Genomic DNA, 26460 nt, shown 5'->3' on the forward strand with positions numbered 1-26460 from the left:
TCACCGCTCTCGATTGCAACAGTTTTTATGGACCGTTAACTGTCATTCCGTATGCAAGCGTTAATCGGAATTGCTGTCTCATTTTAGATTTTGATCAAACTTTGTAGGGATGTTCTCTAGGACTGTAAGGAAGCAAATCCATGATGATTTAATTTTAAGTTGCGTGGTTTCCCCGCTACCCGCATTCGAACTTTTTCAGAAGGTCATTTTTATGTTATTATAACTTTGCGTCTACTAAAGATATCTTTTTGTTTGAAACGCAATTTTAAAGCTTAAGAATAGTAATTTTTGAATATATATTAAAAAATTACGTAATAATTATCCCTGAATTAAAAATAATTTTTGAAAAACTGGTAATTTTGCTGATTTCTCATGGTTTTTGACTGGCTCCAGAACCTTGGCTATTATATGTAGGAAGCTTATACTTACCAAATATTAAATATAGATATTTTTCAACAAATTACATCTAAAATGAACTCGATGGCTGTACTCTTTATGCAAAAATTTTAAGTTCAAAGTTTTGAGTGTTTTGAAAAAATATTTTTTTTATACTATGATTTTTTACGATTTGACTAAAGATAGAAACATGAAAATAACAGTGTGTTAAGTTGAAACTTTTAACTTTAAGTCCTCTAAATAAAATTGTGTTATTTTCATATCTTCTTAGTGTACCGCTTGTTTGAAAATTCGCAAAAATGCTAAAAAGCCAAAATAACCCCTACTTAAGGCTATGATTGCACTATGTTTGACATAAGATAGAAGCATGAAATCAATAGTATATTTAGTTCGTACTTTTAGCTTAATACACTGTAAGTTTCATATTTCTTCGTTTAGTCAAATCGTAGAAAATGACAGTATAAAAATTAGCTTTTTTAAAATACTCAATACTTTGAACTTAAAATTTTTACATAAGGAGTACAGCCATCGAGTTTATTTTAGATGTAATTTGTTGAAAAATATCTATATTTAATATTTGGTAAGTATAAGCTTCCTACATATAATAGCCAAGGTTCTGGAGCCAGTCAAAAACCATGAAAAATCAGCAAAATTACCAGTTTTTCAAAAATTATTTTTTATTCAGGGATAATTATTACGTAATTTTTTAATATATAGGGTAACTTCGGGCATTATAGCGCACCGGGCATTATGGCGCACCTCTCAACTACCATACTTCCAATACTCGCATTTAAATAAAACCAATGCAGAAACTTTGGCCTTCGTCGAACACTAGCCTTGTGACGATCGCAGGTCAGTGCTATTATTTTTGTGCCAAACAAAAAAGAAAACAAAAAAAATATACCGGTTCTGGGTTCCAATATAATATCGCTTTGTTTTTGTTTGTGTGTATCTCGGTAAGTATACAGTGCACGTGTTTGTTGTAAAGAGTGAAACGCAGAGTACAGTTTTGGTTTGGTTATATCACTTGTTAATTTTAACTGAAGTAAGAATTGCGTTTAGTTTTTGGAGTTTTGGGAATATGTGTATATTTTGCAATATGGCGCAGATGTAATAAGGGCATTATGGCGCTATATTATACCCGCCTGCGCCATAATGCCCTTATGTAAAACTAATTTCAAAAGTAACTCTGCATTTTTTTAAATTTGAAAATAACCTCAATTTAAGGTTAATTTTATGAAACTTATTTACAATTGTATTTCAGAAATGCTGAATATACGTAAAAAAAGTAAAGGGTTCCGAAGTAAATGGGGTTCGCCATATTGCCCGTACATAGGGCAATATGGTTTTTTTTGGACTATTTTTAATTTAATTTATTTTTTATTAAAAAGCTTGAATTTTTATTCTTAAAAAATTTATTTATGTTACGTTTTTATGAAATTTAATTAAAAAAAATGATTGAAGTAAAAATTGTAGTCCGTAGTAAAGTTATTTGAGTTTGTGCTTAGGTATGCCATATTGCCCTAATTTACCCTATTCAAAAATTACTATTCTTAAGCTTTAAAATGGCGTTTCAAACAAAAAGATATCTTTAGTAGACGCAAAGTTATAATAACATAAAAATGACCTTCTGAAAAAGTTCGAATGCGGGTAGCGGGGAAACCACGCAACTTAAAATTAAATCATCATGGATTTGCTTCCTTACAGTCCTAGAGAACATCACTACAAAGTTTGATCAAAATCTAAAATGAGACAGCAATTCCGATTAACGCTTCCATACGGAATGACAGTTAACGGTCCATAAAAACTGTTGTAATCGAGAGCGGTGAAATTTTTTTTTTTAACTTTCTTATTTGACCCTTTTATAATGCAGTCCTATACTCGTTTTTCAGATGCATCGACTTTCCCTGGATTCCGAGGTATAAAGCTAATTTGACTCCACTAGGTCTTTTTTACATTTTTCTCAGAACTAGAGGGTGACCGGGCAAAACGGACTTAAAATTCAGCGGGTCCAAAAACATATAGAAAGATAGGTCTGGTTCCTGGTACATACAACTTTTTTTTATGTGCTGGCACTGTCGCGACATGTCGCTGTAATCCCCCGCACACAAAAAAAAAGTTTCATGTACCAGGAACCAGACCTATCTTTCTATATGTTTTTGGACCCGCTGAATTCGAATTTCAAGTCCGTTTTGCCCGAACACCCTTCAGTTTTGAGAAAAATGCAAAAAACTCCAAAAAAGTCATAAAAATTCAAACAAAATGCAGTCACAGCTCAAAACTGGAGGGTGACCGGGCCAAACGGACTTGAAATTCGGATTCAGCGTGCCCAAAAACATATAGAAAGATACATAGGTCTGCATCCTGGTGAAATTAGAAAATTTTTTGTTTTGCTATTTACAACATCCACCGTAGAATTTCGGCAAAATGCAATATAAGGAGAAGGACCACCTTAATGCAGATGTCTTCTACTTGTATACCGCATATCAGATGTATAATATGACCTATAATTCTTTCAATCAATAAAACCACTTAGGTATAGAAATGTATATAAATATAATTAACCTGGTTTAAATAAAAAAAAAATGTGTACTTGGATTGGAACCGTGAATAAAGTTCCGCTAGATTGGCGAAATTGCACACTGCGCGTCGCATCGCTTGATTTAAAAGAAAAAGTTCTGAAAATGGTTCCCAAACTAGTTTGGGAACTAACACAGCCGAAAGTAGTGGTACGAATAAATGTAGACTACTAAGAACTTTTGGGACATCCAAAATTTTGGAAAATACATATACGTCTTTTTAAAAAAAACTTTGATTTTTCTTTTGGGGCGTGGGAACAAATCAACGTGAATTGATTTTTTTTAATTTTTCGCAAATGCGGATTGTTGCTTGGCACTCGCTTATGACAACGTCGATCGCGTCATATCCTAATAATCCTAATAATTTTTTTAGCTCTTATTATAGCAATTTCCGTAGCAGAATAAATTAGTAGTAACTACCTACTACGTTTTCAACCTGGTGATCATGGGAAAACCTTCTACGAAACAAGTTTACGATCACATATGTAGCTCTCGGTATCATAGTAGGAGCTACCGTTAGTCCCTCAACCACGCCAAAGCTTATTGTTTATAGAAAGGGATATAAAATGGGGACTGTGGTTTCGGGCTTGAAAAATCCTTTTTTATTTTTGCAGAAATAATATAAAAACAAACTTTCAAGCTTTTTAACTATTTAAAATATTTATTTTCGTCATATTTTAATTGTTATTACCTACCACCTATCAATTTCAACCATTATATTTTTTCCATTCGCATAGCCCTCATTTAAAGTAAACTGATAAGCTAAATTCTACAAGTCACTAGACTTCTTAGAAAACCTTTTAAATATCCGCTTTATGGAACCCATTATTTGAATTGTAAACCCCATCTTTTGACGAAATCTTATCACATAGGTATCGTGAATTTTCATACTCATATTTCCTCTTCAAAACAAAAAATTACTGACCATCAGCAATGTCTTTTGATTTCATAATCTTGCCGCCAGGAAATCCCTTCTCTTGTTCTTATCAACTTGAAACTTATTTTTCATAGAAATCCAAACGCAATATCAGCTCGTTGCTAACCGCGTACAAAAATAATTGAAAGAAAAAAAAAAATAAAAACAGCAAAATTACACCCCAACCAAAAGAGTGACACTGTATACTTCCCGTTACGATGCATGTGAATTTATATACACACTCGTACTCGTATATGTGTTTTTTTTTTTTCATTGAGATGCGGTTTATTTGCCCGCATTTGAACCTCATCTAAGCGATAATGGCGTACCGCCATCCGGTGTTGGGTGTTGTTGTTATGCTGTTCTGTTATTGGCATTTTTTTTTTTTTACTTTTTTGTTTTTATTTAATTTTTTGTCGATTCTGGAACTCTTTGAAGTATTCCGCATTAAGCGCCGCTTTAAGTGGAATTTATGTTCGCGCGGGCAGTAATTTATTTAATTCACCATCAGCACTTCCTTCCGGCGACAAGCATTTTTGGTGTCGGTAAAAAAGGGAAAAAGGGTGTTTAGTTCACAACGGATGTTGTTCCACATATAAATTTAAACAGAACAAATATTTTGCTGATTAGCGACAAATTTAAAAGGAAAGTTAATTTTTCACAAGAAATATAGAACAATCTGATCTTGATAAGCTTTTAAAAGCTAAGAAAACTTTATACGTCAATTTTGACAGATCAAGATTTTTGCCACGATTTGTTGCAAAAATGATGTACCTAAGCAAGTATCAATTGGTTGAAAATGGTTGAAACAACAACTAATGAAACTTGCAGATGAACTGTCGATGAACCTTCATTTGTCGAATGTTGCGTGCGTGCAAATAAATTCAAAGGCGGCTTCGGTACTTGTTTTCTTAAAATTAAAATTTTGATGTGGGAATTATAAAATATCTGAAGATCGGAATTCAATTGTAGATATTAATCGCAATTAGTACTTGAAATATACTACTAACAACTTGGCTTCTATAATGCTTTACAGAAGCAATAATTGCATCTGTACAGCTTTATAGAACCAAAATTGTTTGTCGGGATATTTTTGCGACGATATCATTTATTTTTTTATGCTTAAAGCAGAGTTATTTGCTACTAAACGATGTTATCATTAGACTTATTACGTGGATTTATTTTTAAAAGAAACAATGTTCTTGAAGTATTTTTTCCTATCATGGCTGCCAAATATATTGTATAACATATCAATATACAATCAATAAAGACTAAAAATTGTAGAATAAATGCAAAAAATCGTGCTCCCTAAAGCCTAAACAGATTTATCTACATAACTACCCAATTCTGAGTTTGATGTCTGATTCGTCCGGTGGCATTATATTGATGATGTGAATTACATTGATTTGAAAAAAAAAAAAAAAAAAAAAAAAATAAGTTTTCATTTGAAAACTTTTGTTAAGACTTAAATCACCGCGGAAGGAATATCGAAGAAAATCTTTCCAGTTTAATCTTGAAAACAAAAAAATGCTGATTGTGTCTTAGGTGCTTTCTAAATATTGGTGGTTGTTTGTGAAACAGATTGAAAAAACGAAAAATGGGTTAAAAACACCACACTTTCCTTCTTTAACAGTGACAATGAAACAAAAATCACAAATAAATATTATTTTGCTTGGTGGTTTCGGCTGTACTTAACATTGCGAAAAAATTCATGGGCCAGTTTCGTGGAAGATCGCAGAAACAGCGGTGGAATGTCATTAATCATCATGAAAAATCATGACATCAAAGCGGAAAAAAACGTAGAACAACGTGAGTGACCGCTGAAGAGCTGCTTAAACTACCGTAGACAAAAAAACCATGAAATACCGCTAGAAAAAAACTTTGTAGTACCGCAAATGATTGTTGAAAAAACTATGGACACCCGCGGAAAAAACCGAAAATAAAAATTTGTTCGGTAATTCGCGGATTTCTGCGGTCATTTGTGCTATTTTGCGGTTTTTTTTCTGCAGTAATTCGTTACACTTTGTGGGTTTTGTCAACTTTGACATCTAACTGTCAAAAATCTGCCAATCTAAAGTAGAGCGGAAAAATGATTGTGGAAAATAACACGAAAATCCGTGAAAAAATCCGCTTGTTTTTCTGGGTCAACCGTTTATTTTTTTGCAGTCATTCACGGCGTTCTGCGGTCATTCGTGGTGTTCCGCGGTTTTTTCCGCGGGAATTCGTTATATGTATTTAGCTGTTTTTTTTTTTTTCAAATTTGACATCTTACTGGTCTACTTTTCAATTCTGTAGACAATCTCTTTAAGTGATATTTTAGAAAGCACCCAAGACACAATCCAAAAATCTGCATTATTGAAAATTCTCCAGTTTATGATTTGTGATGTAAAAAAAAATCAATAAAAAAACCTTCGACAATATAACGTTTTATCTTGGCTTGTGTCATATTTTTATGCAATTTTTAAAATGTATTCTTCAACGGAAATGTAGTTTCCTCTTTCTTTAAATAAAAAAAAAACTTATAAATAATAAATAAAAATTGTTCCCTATTCACTCCATTGACCGATTAAATTAACCACATTAATGCAGTTCTCGTAATTGATGTGCATCCGTGACCTCAACGAGCGCACATCTGCTTTTCAAAATAAATTTGCCAACAAATTAAGAACAAAAAAAAAAAAAATTCTCAAATCTCCAAAAATAAAATCAAAAAAAAAAAAAAAAAAAACTAACCCGCCAATTCGGCATAATTTAATTCACTGATGCACAACATTAAGCCACACATTCATATACATAAACCATCATTTGAGATCCAACTATACAGGATACATCATCTGTAAGTTGTAGAGCCCAACACATCAGCATCCTTGATCTGCAGACAGACTGTTTTTCGTTTTTTTTTTTTAATTTTGTCTTGTCGATTTTTTTTTTTGTTTTGTATTTGTTCATTCCCTTTTTTGGTCCTTTTGCCGGGATGTCATTTGTGTGCATGTGCCTTGATTCACTTGTTTTGCTTTCAACAAAAAAAAAAAAAACGAGTAATAAAAAAAGATTTTTTTTTTCAAGCTAAAGCATTTTGGCATTGACAAAAAATAAAAAAAATAAAACATAAACTTATCGTCAAAAGAGAACGTGTCTGGCTGACGTCCTGCTTGGCGATGATACTCCCCAGACAGACCCACCAGACCAGATTTATTTTACTTCAGCTCCAGCCTACATCCTACAACAACGTGCAGCCTAAAGGTGCAGCTGCTGTTCAGCTCCTTGCTTCTGTGATACACCATAATGCTCCCAACCAAACATTATTTGAATTGAATGCCGGTTGCAGGAGTCAGGACACAAGATGGCCTGCATGTTCATTGTCATCATCGTTCGCCATTCATCAATTTTTTTCCGCTCTGGCTGTTGTACAATTGTTTTTCGTCATTACCTTCTGCTTCTTCTATACCTACATGTTTTCTCCTTTTATGTAATTCGTAAGATAAAGCATGTATTGGTTTCAAGAAAATATTGTGTGATTTTGCGGGTGGTATTTTTATATTTGGCGTTTTGAAACTGATTAAGCGGAGACGCCCGAGAATTTTAGGTTTCAGATTTTTTCGAAAAGCGATATGTATTCCCCAAGAAAAGTATTTTTTTTTTGTCCGAATGCATGTCTTGAAATTAAGGTCCTTTTGAACGCGAGAATTCTGCCTTCTACTTAAGAATTGTCGATTATGTGCTCCTAATTCCATATTTGTCTGTAGTTCCTCGGTCTGCTGAATAAGTCTTGTTCTTTTTTGGTATGTGAATTCGAAATTCAACAACACAACGACAGTCGCAACGGGAAGGCAAAGAATAATCTTCGCAACGTTAGAGCTCAAATCCAGTATGGATTCAAAGTTATCTTTCATAAATAGAAAACAGCGATTTATATTTTCGCCTGCTATTTGCCAGCTTCGACTACGACTTAAAAATTAGTTTCTGCGGTTAACTAGCTTCACCTGCGATTCAACATTTTCTGCTGCGATTTACCAGTTTCAGATGCGATTTGTAATTTTCGTCTGCGATTTAACGTTTTCGGCTATAATTTACCAGCATTGGCTACAATTTGCCAATTTTAACTGCAGTTTACCAGCTTTAGATATGATTAAACTTTCCCCGCTGTGATTTACCAGTTCCGGCTGCAATTTAACAATTTCAGATGCGTTTTATTAGCTTTACCTGCGACTTGTCAGCTTCAGCTAAGATTTAACATTTTCGGCTGCAATTAACTAGCTACAGATGTAGTTAAACTTTTCCGCAGCGATTAACTATAACTAGTTTACCAATTTCAGCTGCGGCTTACCAGCTTAGACCCCGATTTACCAAAGCTGTTTGGCTTTGAAAATGGTTCAGCCTTAACTTATGAAAAAATCAAAATCTATAATACAGAAAGCACAGAAATGTTCGGACTAAAATCTAACATAATTACTTTCTTCTTAGAAAGCTTATGAAAATCTATAAGACAGAAAATGTCAAAGTTGAAATTAAATTCTTTCAGAAAAATATAGTCGAATGGATTCGCTACAAAATATTACCAATATTTGTTGACTACCGAAATAATTAGTGATCTCTTTATTAACTAAATTAAATATTGTTCATGGTCATTCCTGAACAAAAAAGCGGTAAAACTATTGCATAGCATTTTTATCAACTTACCTATGCAATAATAACTATTTATTTATTTTTATTTTATGGAGTATTTTTTTTTTCTTTGATATTAATTCAAGTTTTTTCGTTGAGATTTATTCAAACTACAATTAATATAAAAAAAAAATGGTTGTCTTTAAAATCGGTTTACGGGCAAAAATTTTACTTGATAACGTCGTAATTTATAATTTGTTTTCCATATCCAAAAGTATAAAAAAAAATTATTCCTTCAACAAGCCTCATATTTTTTCTAAAGAATTACAGCCCTATTTATAAACTCATCATAGACAGTACATAGCATTATATACTCTTTCTATTGTCTTTAAACAGAAAATTGTTATTTATAAACTTTATGCAACGTTTAATAGAAGTTGTATAAGCTAAACGAGTTTTTAGGTTGTTTAGAGCCTGAATAAGAATATATTTTGCTTAAATGTCATTTGAACATCAAATAATTTTCAGAAAAAGAAAAAAATATCAATATTTGTATATATTTTTTTCATTGAAGAATTTATTTTTTGGATTACATTTCCAAAAATAAAGAACTTGAAGTCAACTAAATCAAAAAATAAGGAATTTGGAGGTTTGTTCCTGATTATGATTTACGAGAAATTTTGGCCGCAGTACTTATAAATTCATATGTGTACCTCTTCATCTTTTTCTTATTCCATAGAATTTATGTCTACATTTTCATACATGTGAACCAAAAAAAGCCGACGGAAAATACATTTTCCAATCCAATCTAGTGAACAATTTGTTGTCAAGCAAAAACAAATGAAATGTGTTTTTTTTTAGAGATTTTCTTCTACATATGACATTGAGAACTTTCGCCCACGTTTTTGTTTATTTTTTTTTTTTGTTTATTTTTGAATCAGATGGAGTTATTTTGTCGACAGATGGAGTTGTTTGTCGTACTAATTTTCCATTTTTAGTACTTATTTGGACACAAACCTAGCATAACAATAATGGCTAGGAAAATGTTTAATAAATAGAAATTTATGTAACGTTGCATAAAGGCTACATAAAACTTTATGTATTGTATAACTATGCAGCCGTTTAGAGCTGTTTAGTGAAGTCTAATAAATAAGGCTGTTAAACCATAACTAAAGCCTATCAGCCCTATTTATAAACTCATCATAGACAGTGCATAGCATTATGTACTCTTTATAATGTCTTTAAACAGAAAATTGTCATTTATAAACTTTATGCAACGTTTAATAGAGGTTGTATAAGCTAAACGAGTTTTTAGGTTGTTTAGAGCCTGAATAAGAATATATTTTGCTTAAATGTCATTTGAACTTCACATAATTTTCAGAAAAAGAAAAAAATATCAATATTTGTATATATTTTTGTTTTTCATTGAAGAATTTAATTTTTGGATTACATTTACAATTACAATTGAACAACTTGAAGTCAACTAATCAATATAGGAAATTTGGAGATATAATTTACGAGAAATTTTGGCCGCAGCACTTATAAATACATGTGTGTATTCATCTTTTTCATTACATAGAAATATGATTTATGTCTATATTTTCATACATGTGAACCATTTGTTGTTATGAAGTAAAACAAATTAAATGTGTTGTTTTTAGAGATTTTCTTCTACATTGAGAACTTTCGCTCACGTTTTTGTTTTTTTTTTGTTTATTTTCGAATCAGTTATTTTATCAACAGATGGAGTTGTTTGTCGTACTAATTTTCAATTTTTAGTACTTATTTGGACACAAACCTAGCACAACAATAATGGCTAGCAAAATGCTTAATAAATTAAAATGTATGTAACGTTGCATAAAGGCTACATAAAAATTCATGTATTGTATAACTATGCAGCCGTTTAGAGCTGTTTAGTGAAATCTAATAAAAAAGGCTGTATAGTGTATATGTTTTGAAAAAAGTGTAAAAATAATTTCTTGAAATCACACATTTTTCTTTTTTTTTCTTTACACATCATACTGTCAATATTTTTACATAACAACATATAGTATATTTTATATCATTGGAAAGCTTATCATTTCACCTTTAAAAATATACCTCAACTATATCTGTACTATAACTAAGAATAAAGTTATAATTTTTTAAAACCAACCATGTCATGTCAACCATGGTGTCGGTAAACGATCTACCACAGGTGTTTTGCTCTCTTCTAGATCCGTGCAAGCTTCAAAAAGTCGTACAGTACATACACGTTAAGCGAACCACCCGAGTGGGAGGTGTTAGGCTTGTTTTTCGTTACGAAATTTCTTGATTCGGTCCCCGCGCTCAAAGCCCGCGATAAAATCTATGCAATAGCTAAAAACAATTTGGGCTACTTCATCCAACCTCGCCCTATCTTTATCAATTTTAAAATTATTACAAAGGACACACTGCTGCTATACGAATAAATACAACAAAAAAAAAGAATTTCATATCTTTTTTGTTTCATCTGAGATTCGTGTCATAATTCAAAGTTAATTGATGTGTGTCTTTCTGTCTTGCCAAAGGAAGTAAATTAGCTCGTGTTGTACACCACCTACTATGCTATGGCACGCATATCCTGCACTGGTTGGTGCGGTGCCGGCTGTAGCAGCGTGCTCAGGTGCACTTCGCGAGTGGGTGTTTCATTGCTTTATGGTTATAAACTTTTGTAAAGGTGTTTTTTTTTTTTTGTCAATGGAAGTGGAGGGTAATGGATAAAATCAGTCAAAAAGAAAACTTATTGTCTGTAAGGCAATTTGGTGTAAGAGTTTTCAAGTATAGAACTTTTGTAGTTCAATTTGTTTAAATATTAAAAGATATTTTAAAATGTGTAAAACTTTGCTGCATTAACTTTTTTTAAATATTTCGCAAATACTTATCGTTACTGATCTTAATTGATTTTGTACTGAAATTGATCATCTGAGAAAAAAAAACAAACATTTATTATTAACTGTTAAAAACATTGAAAGTTTTTTTTTTGTAATCTTGCCAATTAAAGCGACCTTCTTAATTTAATCTCTTATTTTTTCTGCATATTGTTGAACATTCAAGACTTGGCTGATTTTGTGTTTTTATTAAGGAATAGATAAGAAATAATAAAATGAAATTATTTTTTATCACAAGAATTTATATTAATATATCGACGACATTACAAAACCTACTCAATTCAATTTAATCATTTTAAGGCCGCACTCTTAAAAAATACTTGAAAAAAAAAAATAATTCTGATTATAAATTTATATTTTAACAACTTCCTTTCCGATATTTTATTGATGCAGAAGAATAATTATACTTTTATTTTTACAATTTCCTTTGTTGATTACATTTTTATCATTTCAAGAGACGTATAGCAACACCAAAACCGCAATCATATAAATAAATTTCTAACCTTGAAAACTGAGAACGATTTATTATAGAACTTAATACAATATTGCATGCATTAAGTTGATTTTCAAATAATTAAGGATTAAATTTCATTTGTGGTTTTAAGTAATGTATAGCTGCATTAAAAACAAATATTATCTCTCATAGTTTTTGATTGCAAAATGCTCTTACACTTCAGACTTAGAATTTATATTTCGTAGAAATATTTTCAGTCTAAAAGTGGTGGTGCCAAAAAAACACTACTTTGGTCAAAAATAGTCCCGTAATTCTGTTTGTCTGTCCCCCTGTCTGTACTGTACATATCTAAAAGTACAGCATAAACTACTGAAGCGATTTTTTTTTCAAACTTTGTAGTGATACGTTTTGTAAGATCCCCTAGAGGCGAAATTGAAATATTGTTTTTAGGACCAAAAATAAGGTTACTTGCCATATGACAAAAATAAAAAAGGTTTTTTTTTCAAAAACGGCTTCATCAACTTTGATAAAAAAAAAAACGACAATAAATAAAATTAAAACAAATTCAGCTCTGGATTTTGAAAAAATATTTCATTTTTTGAAAAACAATTTTTTTTAAACGGATAATGAATTTAGTTGAAATGTTCTTGGAATATGTGAATCTGAATACCTACCACCTATGTCGAAAATATTTTTTTCAAAATGGTATTAGGTAGCAAATATTTTTTTGAAAAAAATTCTAGAATTTTTATATAAAAGGCGTGTTTTTTCTAATACTCAGTAGCTACTCATTTTTCATTTTATTCGCAAAACAATAATAAAAATTACACAAGTATTTCTTTTTATTGTTTTTCGAATAAAATAAAAAAATGAGTACGAGTAGCTACTGAGTTGTAGAAAAAACACGTCTAAATAAATGTTTTTTTTTTTTAAACGGCTCCAACAATTTTCAAAAAAAAAAAAATTCCGAAAATTCTTTTTTATTTGGGGATTAAAACCATTTAAAAAGGTGTTTTCTTAATTTTTAAAACAACAGTTTTTACATTTTTTTATAAAATGATGAAATTAAAATTTTTCTTTTACGAAGTTTATAAAAATAATTTGTTAGACGTTATATTTTTGCCAACTAGGTACTATGTTTTAAAGATAAAAAAAAACATGAAATAATAAAAAAATACGATGTCAAGCAGATTTCGCCTAACATGCTTATATAGCAACCCTACACAGTTTACACGAACTTTTAACGTCAAAGACGATGAGTTTGCAAAGACCTTGATGCCAAACTCCATAGTCTGGAAAAGATGGTAAACATTTATCAAACATATATTATCACAGTTTTCCTAAAAGCCTCGTATTTACGATCTTTCAGTCAATTTAACTTCGCACAGTTAAACGAAAGATAGGCACTCAGGGGCGAACGTTGAGTTGTCGGGGCCCAAGGGCAAGACTAAATTTTGGGGCCCCTTTGATATAAAAAATAAGAACAAATAAAAAAGTACGTATACGCCCACTTATTTTTTTTTTGGGCCCCTGATGTACCTATCATTTGTTGGTCGCTAAGATTATGGAAGTAATATTTTATGGGGTCCCAATGTAATATGTAATTTTTCTTTCAAAAAAGCTATTTTATTTTTTGGATGAAATATTATTAGGCTAGCTACCAATTCACTGAAAAATATAATTTGTCTCCCTTGTGTCCGAAGTGATTCATGTCAAACATCTTATCCTTTTGCTCCGATACTTTTATAACCAGTTGCCTTTTCTTCATTGTTTTCTTATAGGGCCCTGACGTGTTGGGGGCCCCGGGGCACCGCCCCACTTGCCCCAATGGTGTGTACGCCCCTGTAGGCACTGTGGGCTTGATAGTTTTCAAATTATTTCAATGAAAAAAAATGTCAATATTTTGAATATTTCGTTAATTTGTGAAAGTTTGAAATCTAAAATACTTGATTTGAGAAATTTCTCTCACATGTTAAAGCGGTTGTTGAAATATTAAAAGAGGACCCCAAGATGCCATTCTTTTAACTTTCGAATTTTTCGAAATTGATCTTTTAGGAACTCCCAAGCTGTAAAAGAAATCATTTTTATCAAAAAAAAAAAAAAAAACAGAATTGACGGTAGATCATTCTCTTAGGAACCAGCTAAGCTGTTGGACTTCAAAGATTTAGAAGAAAATATGCCAAAAAAAGAAGCAATGCCAACATTATACAACAAAATTGGGCCATCACTGGTGATCTCTTTCAATGACCCATTTCTTTTATATAAACCATCAAAACAAATCCACGCGAGATGTCTAAAGAAGTAGTCAATGTTGTCATTGTCGTCGTCCAAAAACAACCATCATCACACCGACACCGCCCGCCATTGATATAAAAGAAACCTAAAAGTATCATTGTGTTGGCCCCGTGCGTCGTCGTGCCGTGCCCCTCCTCATTTCCGTTTGTAACTTTTCAAATTATTGCTGCGATTTGATTACTCTCACAAATTTTGCCGCACTCTCATTTAATGTTGTTGATGTCCTATCATTATATTTTCATCTCAGAGAAAATACACTATAAACTCTCAGAGAACCTTCATCCAAAAATATTATACAAAATTTAAAATAATTAAAATAAAAAAAAAAAAATTAAAAAGAAAAATTAAAAACTTAAATATGCAACCTACTCTCGACGACTTGTTTATTTCATATTCAATTAATCTTTGGACGTATTTTCAGACCGGATGTCTACCAAGTCGAAAATAGAAAAAAATCCTCCCCTGAGTAGTATACTCGTACTGATGCCGATGGCAGATACATATCATTCGGTATCAAAGACGAGGAAACTGAATTTTGGTGTGTTGTGTAGATATACGACTACGAAAACTGACGACGAACGACGACGACGCAAGGTACACACAGACCGCAAAATATCTTTTTAAATTTTTTAGATACGTTCTATAAATTTAATATCCCCCCGTTTGTCGTCATCCGTTCCTCCTCCGTTGTTGGCCCCTTGGTCCGCTGTTGCCTCGAGGGGGATAAACAAGATTACAAAATCTTGGATTGTGGTTGACAAATATCCGCCGATTGAAAACGACGACAAGGTAACAACGTGCAGTGGTGAAATCAGCAAATCCTCTACACCCCCCTCTTTTACCCTCTCTCTCCTACGATTCAAACACTAGTTTTTCTATACAGATATTTCTCAAGACCTCAAGGATCCTCCATCCATTCTGACGACGACGACACGTTGTATTTTGTGTGTTAGAAATTCGGCAGATTTATTTGTGCAGTAATCAGCAACATGTTGCATTACACCGACCGACACTGTAAGTGGGAACCAGCATCATCATACTCGCAAAAGTCATCATCAGCAACAGCATTGCTGACCAAACGTGTAGACACGATATGTGCGTAGAATATCTCTAGCAGATCTATATGACTTGGATAGCATTTTGAACTTTTTTATATTTATGTCACTTCGTCCCTGTGCGCTGCGTCGCCGTGTATCGACCAAGCGTCTTCTCTTCATCGTCGTAAAAATATATTCTACTGTGCGGAGATGTGATAAATTTATTTGCAAAAAAGCATCGTCATAATCTAAAATTAAAAATTTCTGCATTACGCACTAACGCACGGCTAACATTGTCGCATACGCAAAAAAAAAAAAAAAATAGGGGGGAAAATTGTCTCTTTTTCTTGGGTGTAAATGCTGCTGAATATTGAGCTGAAAGGTATAGGTAGGTAGGGTACATTGCTAATATTTATGGACTTGTTTACAATATTTTCCAATGAGTTTTAGGCAAAAATAGAACTTAAACATACTTGAAACAGTTTCACAATGTCCCAGATTAATGATGATTGGAGAAATATTTGAGATGCAGTATTAGAATATATATTGGTGGTGGGAAAATTTCTTCTTTGCCTTAAGAAAAGTGTCAAAGGCTTCGTCTGGTAAACGAGGAGACTTTGTTGCAATAAGACAAAAATAAACTATTGACGTTGAAAAAATGTTGGTATAAATGCGAAAATTAGTGAAAATGATCTATATAGTGCACAAATTGGTGTTGAAAAAATTCCAAATATTTTGATTTTAGTTAGGTACGAATAGTCGCTTTATAAAACTTTCTAGTTTTTGTCTTTTTAAGGTGTATTTTGTACATAAAATTATGGGATTATTTTAGGTTGTTTTGCACAGAGCAGAAAAATCACCTTAAATTAAGCGGATTTCTGCAAGGTTTTTTGCTAAGATAACGTGGGCGAAAACCTGTTACGTTATGTAGAGCTTGTTACACCGATTGCAAAGCGGTATTTAAAAATTCCGAAACACCTAAAAAATTAGAACCTTAAGACTTTCATCCATTGCAAAAAATCTACATATTTTGCAATGCATGAAAGTCTAAAAACAAGCGTTTTTTAGCCCTAAGTTCTAAAAGGTGTTTCGGAATTTTTAAATACCGTTTTGCAATCGGTGTAACATAACCTTTTTTTCTTAACTAAAATTTTCTTTCAGATAATGAAAGCTTATAGGTAAAACAGAATTTAAAAAGCTTATCATACTTAGTTATTGGAATTCCATGTTCGAAGGTTAGGTTTCAATCCGGAAACGAATATGAAAAGCTTATGGTACTATAATCACCCAAATACTTAATGGGACTAAAATCATTAGTAAAAACTCAAAAGGGATTCAGAGAAATATTGGAGCCTTGAGGCACACCAGGGTTTATTTTGTGGGTTTCTCACTTGAATCCAAACAATACAAATATTTCTGAACGGTCAGAAAGATATTTTCTAATTCAGCGAAGAAGAGACTCATAGCTACAGAATGCATTCATTTTCAATGCCAAACTTTATCAAACGCTTTTGAAATATCATGCAATAATCTTACTTTCTTTGAAATTATGTAAGATTTGTTCCACTATTTGGTGAAATACAGGGTGTCCCAAAAGTAATGGATCAAACGAAGTATGCTGATAGGCCAACTTAAGGGCTCTCAGAATTTGGTAACTTGTCCATCCCAAATCCTTACGGTTTTCGATTTAATGCAGTTTTTGTGAAATTTCGATAAATCCCGACTTTGCAACAGCATTTTGCTTCCTCCGCTCATAATTGATTTTTGTTTTTTACAATTCTTTCACTAAAACATTGCCTAATAATAAGAAATAATTAATTAATCAAAATATTTTTTATTTCATTCGCCATTTTGCTGCAAATGAATTAACAGTTCAATGTTTTATGAAAACTCAATTTCTCACTTTTATTTCAGAGCAACACCCTGAACAAATTTTTTATGGTGTGACCCTGGTTTATTATTTTGAAAACTTGCCGTGTTATTGCAGTTTTCAAAAATGTATAAAAGTTTTCAAAGATGAAATTAAAACGAAAGATATTACAATTTGAATGCAAAAAAACAGAGGTTTTCAGAGCAAAATAACAAACAAAAATCGAGGCTTTTATTCAAAAAGAAATAAACAAACAACAGTCGAGAAAATTTGTTTATTTTTCTTTGTTATTTTTCTCTGACAGACCCTGTTTTGTTGCTTTTAAATTGTAATATCTTTAGTTCTAACTTCAACTTTGGAAACTTTTATACATTTTTGAAAACTGCAATAACACGGCAAGTTTTCAAGATAATAAACCAGGGTCACACCATAAAAAATTTGTTCAGGGTGTTGCTCTGAAATAAAAGTGAGTAATTGAGTTTTCATAAAACATTGAACTGTTAATTCATTTGCAGCAAAATGGCGAATGAAATAAAAAATATTTTGATTAATTAATTATTTCTTATTATTAGGCAATGTTTTAGCGAAAGAATTGTAAAAAACAAAAATCAATTATGAGCGGAGGAAGCAAAATACTGTTGCAAAGTCGGGATTTATCGAAATTTCACAAAAACTGCATTAAATCGAAAACCGTAAGGATTTGGGATGGACAAGTTACCAAATTCTGAGAGCCCTTAAGTTGGCCTATCAGCATACTTCGTTTGATCCATTACTTTTGGGACACCCTGTATACCATAAAATCACCAGTGAATATATTGCCACAAAAACAGTTTTGCTGATCATTAAGAAGCTTTCGTGCCTTGATATATTCCTTATATATTGAAGAAAATTTTCCTTTTTTAGGTACAGGCTCTACAAATGCTGTTTTTCATCCACTCGGAAAAAGACGTATAGAGCAAAATAGATGTAAAAGCTAGCACAATGGTTTTGCAAGTGTAGAAGAACACCTCTTTTGAAGCATGCGGTAGAAATACTATCCAAGCCAGCGGATTTCAACATGTCAAGATATTTCGAGACTCTTACCACTCTCTTACTCTCTCTTTCTCTTGCTTTCTATCTGATTAAGATACTTTTGGATTGCTTTCTGAAATGAAAAGAAAAACAAAATTTATTGTAAAGTAAGATTTTTGTATTTTTAAAACTATTTTGAACATTAAGGGTTTTGTGTAAGGCATACTGAAAAAAGAAAACTTCTTTCGTTAAATATTGCTTCGCAATTTTTAAAAGAATTAAAATGAAACAAGATTTTTCGTTAAGTTTCAACAACTAAGTTCTAAGATTTTTCTCCTTTTTTTTCTTTGGCAAATAAAAAGATAGATGTTTAACCTTATAAAAGCATATAAATATGTATCACAGAATTATTAAAAAAAAAACGATAACATTTTTCCTAAGTTAGAAATTCTCTCGTGTCAATAGCATGTTCTTAAGTATTAGGTATTTTCTAACCTTAAATACATACTGCAAGAACATTCGGTAACAACTTATATAACATTTCGTTAAGTAAGGTATATACTCCTGTTTTTCTTCCCCTTATTGACATTTTTTTTTATAACTACATATATAACTACATATATAATATTTTCGCTGCAGGACCTCTTTTGAAAACAAATAAAATCTTTCAAAATTCTTCGTTAAGTTAAAAATCTCTTATTATGAAAGAATGAAAGTTAAAATGACGATTTTTAAATTTTGATAAAATGCATTGTGTAGGTAGAAACATTGAAAAAAAAAAACCAATATCCTTCGTTAAGTTCGAAATCTTCTTCCATCTCTCTCTCTCTCTCTCTTCTGTATCCCAGTTATTCTTATATTTATTACTATACAGGCTAGTTTCCTTACCTTGTTTAAGTTTTTCAGATAGCTATACACCTTCCTTTTCTTTGTGAACAGAACTAATTTATTTTGTTAAGGTTTAACCCCTAGACCGGATTCCATAAATCGTATTTGTTATTCTAGAGACTTACAAGCAACCTACGTACCCAAGTGATTGTCTAAATGCAAACTGTCAAAAACCATCGTTCAGTCAATTAGAAACCACCAACACCATTCAGACAACCAAGCCAACAGTTAAAATTACTGATATGTACATATTTCACTGAAGTTTTTATACTTTTCATAATATTTTTGCAACCCATGATGAAACAAAAAGTTTAACCATCGCAGTTGCCTTTGTATGCGGGTGGACATTTATTATGCACTTGAAGTAAATATTTTGATTTCAATCGCGTTTTTTCTGAGATTAATTAACTGTAACTACTCGTAAACAATTTATTTAAAAAGAAAAAAAAATTACTGTAAACATCACCATAATCATCATTTTGTAGCACCACCAATACAAGTCCGTTGCATCGTCCAACCATCATCGCATTTAAAAGACATGCCACCACTCTTGATATGTTTCATTTGTGACACTTTCGAGGCGTGGCACATTAATGTCACAGCATTTAATGTTGCATCCTTCTGACATTTATGTTGCATCGTGTGCATACTGATTGATAAATTCAAACTTATTTTTGTTTTATGTCGTTTTACATCTTTTCTTTTTTGTTGTTTTTTTTTTTTTTTTTGTGTATGTTCAACTTAAAAGGTACAAGACCCATCTCACCGATATGGTGATGGTAGTGGCGTGTCAGACGATTGTTTATCATTTAATGACTGTCATTCGGTGTTGATTGCATTTCTGACCGCACTGTCACTTTGACAGCTCGCACCAAACACAATGTTGCATTATCTCTCTTTCCAATGCTACAGCAGCAGCAGCAAACGCATTCGAAAACAAAAACAACAAACGACGACACGACGACGACGGACGAAATGAACGCGCTTTTATTGCCTGACGGTCATGATGATGATGATCGTCGAAATTCCAAAACACAAGCTTCTGGGGGAGGATAATATAATGGACATGGACACTGGACACGGATGTGTTCAGACTTTAGACATTCAACTGAAAGTTAATCTATATGTATCTACGTTTTCAAGGTGTAAAATGAACGTGCTAACGGACGATAAATATTTGCTTTTGATGGCACATTTAAAGTGCATACATTATCCTTTTTTTTTCTTCTTCGAACGAACGAAAAACGTAACGAATCAGAGAAACAAGGGTTGGGTTGGGTCCTGTTGTCATTTGGGTGAAGTGCTGCACTGGGATTTGACTGCTTTTTTATGGGAGCAGACACGAATTTAATGAGATGATGGGGTTCTTTACTTTTTTTTTGTTGTTTCAGCTTCTGAATGTCTCGGTTTGAGATTTTTTTTTTTTAAATAAAAGCCTGGCCTCGCCCAAATGCATGATTTCTTTTTTAATTTTTTTAATTTTCAAGAAACGACGTATAAATAATTTATCTGAGTGGAGTATTTCTGCTCATGTCTATACACCAACTGCATTTTTGTTTTTTTTTTTCAATTTATTTTTTCGGACGAAAGTTGGCTGACGACGTTTTGTCTGGCGTGTCATATAACCATTAATAAAAAAGTATAAAGACAAAAGGTCAAGACTTTTTGATGAAGCAAAAAATTAAAAAAAAAAAAAAAAAACGAAATCAAACAGTTCTTCAGAAATAAGATGAACAAACGACATATGATGGAGAAATGAACAAAGATGAAAAAGAGTAGGTATTGAGTGTCAGAAAAGGGTCAAATTACCCCCAAAACACTTTTATGCTATCATTATTCTTGTAAATTTTTATTTTTAACTTCTTTTTGAAGGTTTTTGAACTTTGGAAGAGATTGCAATTAGACACCTTTTAGTCTTAACGACTTTGAAAACTGAAGAAATTCTTTAATAACACTGGTCTGCAAGGAAATCCTCCTTTATTTTTTTGACTTCGGATTCTAACTCAGCACATCAAAAACTATAAGAAAAGTGTACTATTGTTTCTAGGAGGAACAAATCTGAAGCTTTACAAGGTAGTTTATCGAATGGTTTATTACAAATAAGATATTTCTAAATAGAAAAATAGTATATAAAATTACAAAACACGTACAAATTTTGTTTAATGTATTTTATTTTGGTTTTCTTTACGTATTTGACTTTTTAAATATAATGGGCATTGATATTTTACATTTTCCTTAATTAAGGTGCTTTTGTTCATGTAGGATTTACTAAAAAGTGAAGGATTTCGAAATGTCTGCTTTTTTTGTCAATCAGTATTTTTAAAAATGAGTAAACATGAATGTAAAAGAACATATTTGGTGTCAATCGATAAGTCATATTATGAAAAATAAGTCCTCCAAAATTGAGCTTAATGCGACAAATGGTTTTAATTTTATACAAGTTCAAATGAATCAAAACTACTTAGAAACTACTCACATTTTTCAAAAATCATTTTTACAAAAATGGTACCTGATAGAATTTTTCTGAAACCAGATTTAGATCCAGGAAAGTCTAATCTTTCATAACATCAAAAAATTATTTGAAAGAGAAAAAAAAAGTTAAATTTTGCAGACCAGTGTAATTTTTTTTACTTTCTTGATAATGTTTAACTACTTGCTTCCTTTCTATTGAAGTACCTACTTATTAACATTTATATTACATTTTATCTTTTTTTTTGTTTCTTGATAAAACAATTAACGACTTGTTGATAAAGCTAAAAAAACAGTTAAATTGTGTCGAGTGATATTTGCTTAGCTACTATCGTAAAGTCATTGAAGAAAATTTATCAATGATATTTTATTGTTTTTATTTTTATCATTTCCGAGTGGTTAAAGTTGCTTATCGGTGAGTGCACTTTAAATTACAATACAATTTTCAAGAAGTCGGTTAGGTAAATATGAAAAAAATGAACATTATTGGTTTTTTGGCAATTAACGTTAAGAGGATTGTTGTTTTATAATACGTAATTGTTTTATCTAGGTTTTAAGTTTTGAATTGTTATTCAATGGAGGTGTTTTATATTTACTTAATTTAGAAAATTGGCGCACTTAGATACTGGATGTAAGAATTTGCTGAATGAATGACTGAAGTTTCATTCAGATTTTTCAATCAATTAATTATTGTTATTGTAAATAGATATTGTCTGACCTAGTAAGTTTTGTTAATACCATCTCGATTTCGTACTTTATATTTTTTTTATGAATTGTTGAAAAGTCGTTTTTGAGTAGGTACATATTGGTTACTGGTGAAATCTTTTTAAATATGTATAAAACATGAAGTTTTAGACATCATACCAAAGGTCTGAACGTCTTGAACAAAAATTGAAGACGCCAGAATTTTTTCAATGCCAAAATGGTCAACAAAATTGATTGGAGACTACTTTTACAAAAAATTAAATTAACAAAGCAAATTTGTGATTTTCTTATAGTGATTTTCTCAGTTAAAAATTATCGTTTCATGATAAATAAAAAAGCTTGCGAAAGCTTCATCCTTTTTAATTTACGATTTTAGTGCAATTTTTTGACACGCCTTTTAAATCGATGAACCATGGCAGCATACACGAAAAAGTGACGCCATTTTCTCCCGTTCACCTGAAATTTTTAGCAGTGCGGCAAAAATATCAATTAAAAATAAACTATTGGAGGTACAAAAATTTTCTATAGCTTATTTGAAAGATAATAACCTGAAATTAAATACACACGAAGGATTTTTAAAAATTCTTTCATTGAATAAAGGAAATAGGGGTACTAAAAAAATGCAAAAAAGTGGCTATTTTCTAAACGCGACGTTGTAAAAACTTGAATTTCTTTTGAATCGATACGCTAGACTGACAGTGGTATTGTAAAATTTTGTTTTAATTTTCAAAACCAAGTTATTAATGGTTTTTTAAAACTTAAATATGAACTTTTTTTGACAATTTGAAAAATGCCATTAAAAATATAATGAAAAAAAAAGATTAGGGGTCTATTACGGATTTTTTTTAAGTCTCTGCGTTTCGAAATATGAGTTTTTGAAGAACACCTACTTTTTTAGGGGATTGGGTTTTTATTTTTAGCAATTTTTCGTAGCATTACAATAATCTCAAACTTATAGAACATATTATAGTTTATGGTTGTGCATGTGCAAGAAATTGGTATTCGTAAATGACTTTTGACCGAATAACGGGCAAAACAAGTTTTTTTTGACCATTTTTAACCGTTTTTTATTTTTATATAAATTGGATATGTGTCCTTTTTCATTTGCGGTTTTGGACTATTTCAAGTTGGAAATGCGTTTTTTTTTTATTTCACCTAAAAACAAACTGCTGCTTAACGTTGTCAAATATGCCAAAAAAACACATTTTTTGGCTCATACGCTTAGCACGGCAGATCTGTTACCCATGATCACGACCAGCCATCAGTGTGGGAAGTACCGTATTCTCAGTTTGAAATTTCGGCATGGTTGGCTTTAAAAAATTCTAACTTTTTTTGTAGGCATCGTAGAAATATGATTGAAGCGTTACATGAAAGGCGAGAAGATAAAAAAGATTGATATTTTTGCCTTTTTTGATGAAAACTGATTGGGGTCAAACAATTCTAGCTCTTTTTCTAGATGTCGTGCAGACATGGTTGATATGAATATTTTTAAGCTGAAACAATAGGGTTTCAGATGGTATACAATTTATATAAAACAATGGATTAAATGGTGTTAGAAGTTGATTTTTCACTTTTTTCATGAAAAATGATTGTGTTCAATAAATTATTTGTATACCTTTTACGCATTATAAAAATACAAGTATGGCTTTATTCTTTAGAAAAAATATTTAATTTTTTTAATGGCGTAATTTTTTTGTAAGCTTTTCATAAAGTGATATAATGAGAAAAGAAAAAAAAAGGTATTTTTGTTTAGCTTTTTCTTGTAAATTATGATAGGATTCAAAAAGATATTCCGTTTTTCTACAAAACATACCTACAGATATAAATTGTAAGGTGTTAGTCTTTAGCTTAAGTACTTTTCTGTAAGATTTATTTTTTTATAAATTTTTTTACAAGAATTCTGACAAATAAATAATTTTTAGATCATTTATTTTTTTAACAAAAGCACACAACCTGTTTTCTTATGACGTTTTCACTTAAAATCATCGTCCGTAAACCGGCTTTACGGACAACCACTTTTTTTAAATTTTTAATCACAGTCATTAAAAATATCCTATCTTATTTGGTTCATTTTATTGAATTGAATATACAATTAATTAAACTTCTAATTTGTGTTTTTTATTTTATTTACAGTTCGTTGACATTGGTGTTGTAACATCGATAGAATGCAATCACAAACAAATCGAAACTGCACGTAAAGGACAAGAAATCTGCATCAAAATCGAACCGATTCCCGGTGAATCACCAAAAATGTTTGGCAGGCATTTTGACGCAGACGATATGTTGGTTAGCAAAGTAAGTATTTTAATTTATATAACTTAAAACAAAAAATTTAAAAAAAGTAGATTCCACCAAAAAAAAAAAAAACAACATTTTATAAAAGAAACTCATTTCGTTTACCAATTCCCAGAAAGTTTTAACTCTTAAATGGAAAGTTCCTACTTTTAATCCTTATTTCAGACTTTTTCCCAAGAGCTTAAAATTCAATTGTATCCAATTAGTTTTTCTATTTCTATTTTCTAAAATCGAAATATGACGGAAATAGGTACAAAATCAATTTGATTTGTCGTCACAAAGCACTACTTATCAGTCCTCCCTTAGTCGAACTTACGTCAACATTTATTTTTGATAAAGGCTTTCAAAAATCCCTCGAGCAAAAAACTAAAATTCATTAATTTTCCAATACTTCTATATTCTCTCACAATATAGGTTATCTACATTGTTGCTATTGCTAGAAATATGCCCTTATTCAAAACAAACACCCTCTACGAGTAACCTAATTTAATAAATCTACCTCCCTTTCTATCATCAATATCATCCTTTATGTCGTACTTCAACAACAACAACAAAAACCCTTAAAGCCAATCCATTCACAAAACCAGGTTAGTGCATCATAGCTATGACGTCATTCAACAACTTTAGTATCCAACACAAAATAGAGAAAGAGAGATACAGATGATGATGAACAGAAATGCCAGGGTTAATAACTTTTATAGAACTCTGTCCTTCGAAAGCAATCCTCTGCTCTATCCAAACACCCTCGCCCAACCGACAACGAACGATAAAAATGGGGGACAGGGTAATGCACACGACACGCACTCTAGATAAATAGATCAACGATTTATATTTTTCAAAGCTTTTATGTTCGTAGCATTGACGTCATGAACGTCAAGGGGCTGTGAAAATTTTTGTTTATCATTCCAATCACCCCAAATAACTTAAGCTTCCCATCGCTAGATGTCGCATTAAAATTTACAGTTGGTCTTTTTTTATGAGCTTGGCCTCCATCTGGTTTTTTTTTATGATTTTATGAAGCTTGTCAGTCATTCTAAATTAAATGACACAACGATGAAACCATTAAATGGTTTATATTTTGAATTTGAATGCCAAAGGCCGAAGTGGATTGACTATTATAACAGACCCAACTTTTGCCATGGCATACTCAAAACTTTTGTATGTCATACTCTCTCTTGTCTGACATTTACACTGTGAAAATGTATCGGAGGGTTTGATGGGGAGCTGACCCCAGCAGAGTTTGTCAACAGAGAAATCCATTTACTTGTATCCCCCCCATCACAGATTCCCTTCGATATGTATTCAAAGAGCATTCATCCTTAAGCAGGACACAGGTTTCAGCAGGCATGTCATGTCGATGTTGTGGTAAAGGTGGGGACTCGGGTGTTTAGTAAATGTCATTTGGTGGCATATTCGTTGGGTTCGTTGATGACGTGTTGTGTTGTGTCGCTGTTGGGAACATCTCTATTAAGTGTGTCATCATATCAGAAAGCTTTTTGGTGTACAAGCAAATGTTTCAATTAAAAAGGAAAATGTCGCGACGCTATTGTTAAGTGGCATCATGCTGTGTGGCGAAATAGAATAATTTTATTCAACACTCGTAGCCAAAAGTTTCACAGCGTGATCATGACGTACATAATGGTACATATTTAACAAAATTTAATAAATATGTTTGTTTTTTTTTTTCCATGGAAATGAATTATTTTCCCTTTTCTTTCTTCCCGTTTGGGTTGAAAAATACTTCGAAATAAATTCAAAATAATGACCTCACTCACAAAAGAAAGGGTTTTAAAAAATCTATGAAGAGTCAAGGCCCAGTGACTTACAACTCTTAAGCATTTCTGAATAATTTAGCCCAGGTTGATATTTTAAGGATACTGACTGTGGTATCTGCTTTCATTTCGATAAAAATCGAAGGAAAATTTCAAGCTATATCTTCTAATATCGAAGTGGGTCACTGTGTATGTGTATGCGTAATTTTTTGTCTATAAAGAAACTTAAACAGTTAATATTTCTGTCATTGACCAATAA

At 31.6% G+C, this 26460-nt stretch overlaps 1 protein-coding gene across 1 annotated transcript in view; it reads left to right on the forward strand.

Annotated features, from left to right (window-relative positions):
- Positions 1 to 26460, forward strand: part of LOC129912372 (eukaryotic translation initiation factor 5B) — a 156231-nt gene that overhangs the window by 120504 nt on the left and 9267 nt on the right. The window contains exon 8 of the mRNA XM_055990579.1: positions 24268 to 24429. Within this exon, the coding sequence (XP_055846554.1) occupies positions 24268 to 24429 (162 nt within the window). The remainder of the gene's footprint in view (positions 1 to 24267; positions 24430 to 26460) is intronic.

The sequence above is a fragment of the Episyrphus balteatus genome, chromosome 2 (assembly GCF_945859705.1).
Source record: "Episyrphus balteatus chromosome 2, idEpiBalt1.1, whole genome shotgun sequence".
NCBI lineage: Eukaryota > Metazoa > Arthropoda > Insecta > Diptera > Syrphidae > Episyrphus > Episyrphus balteatus.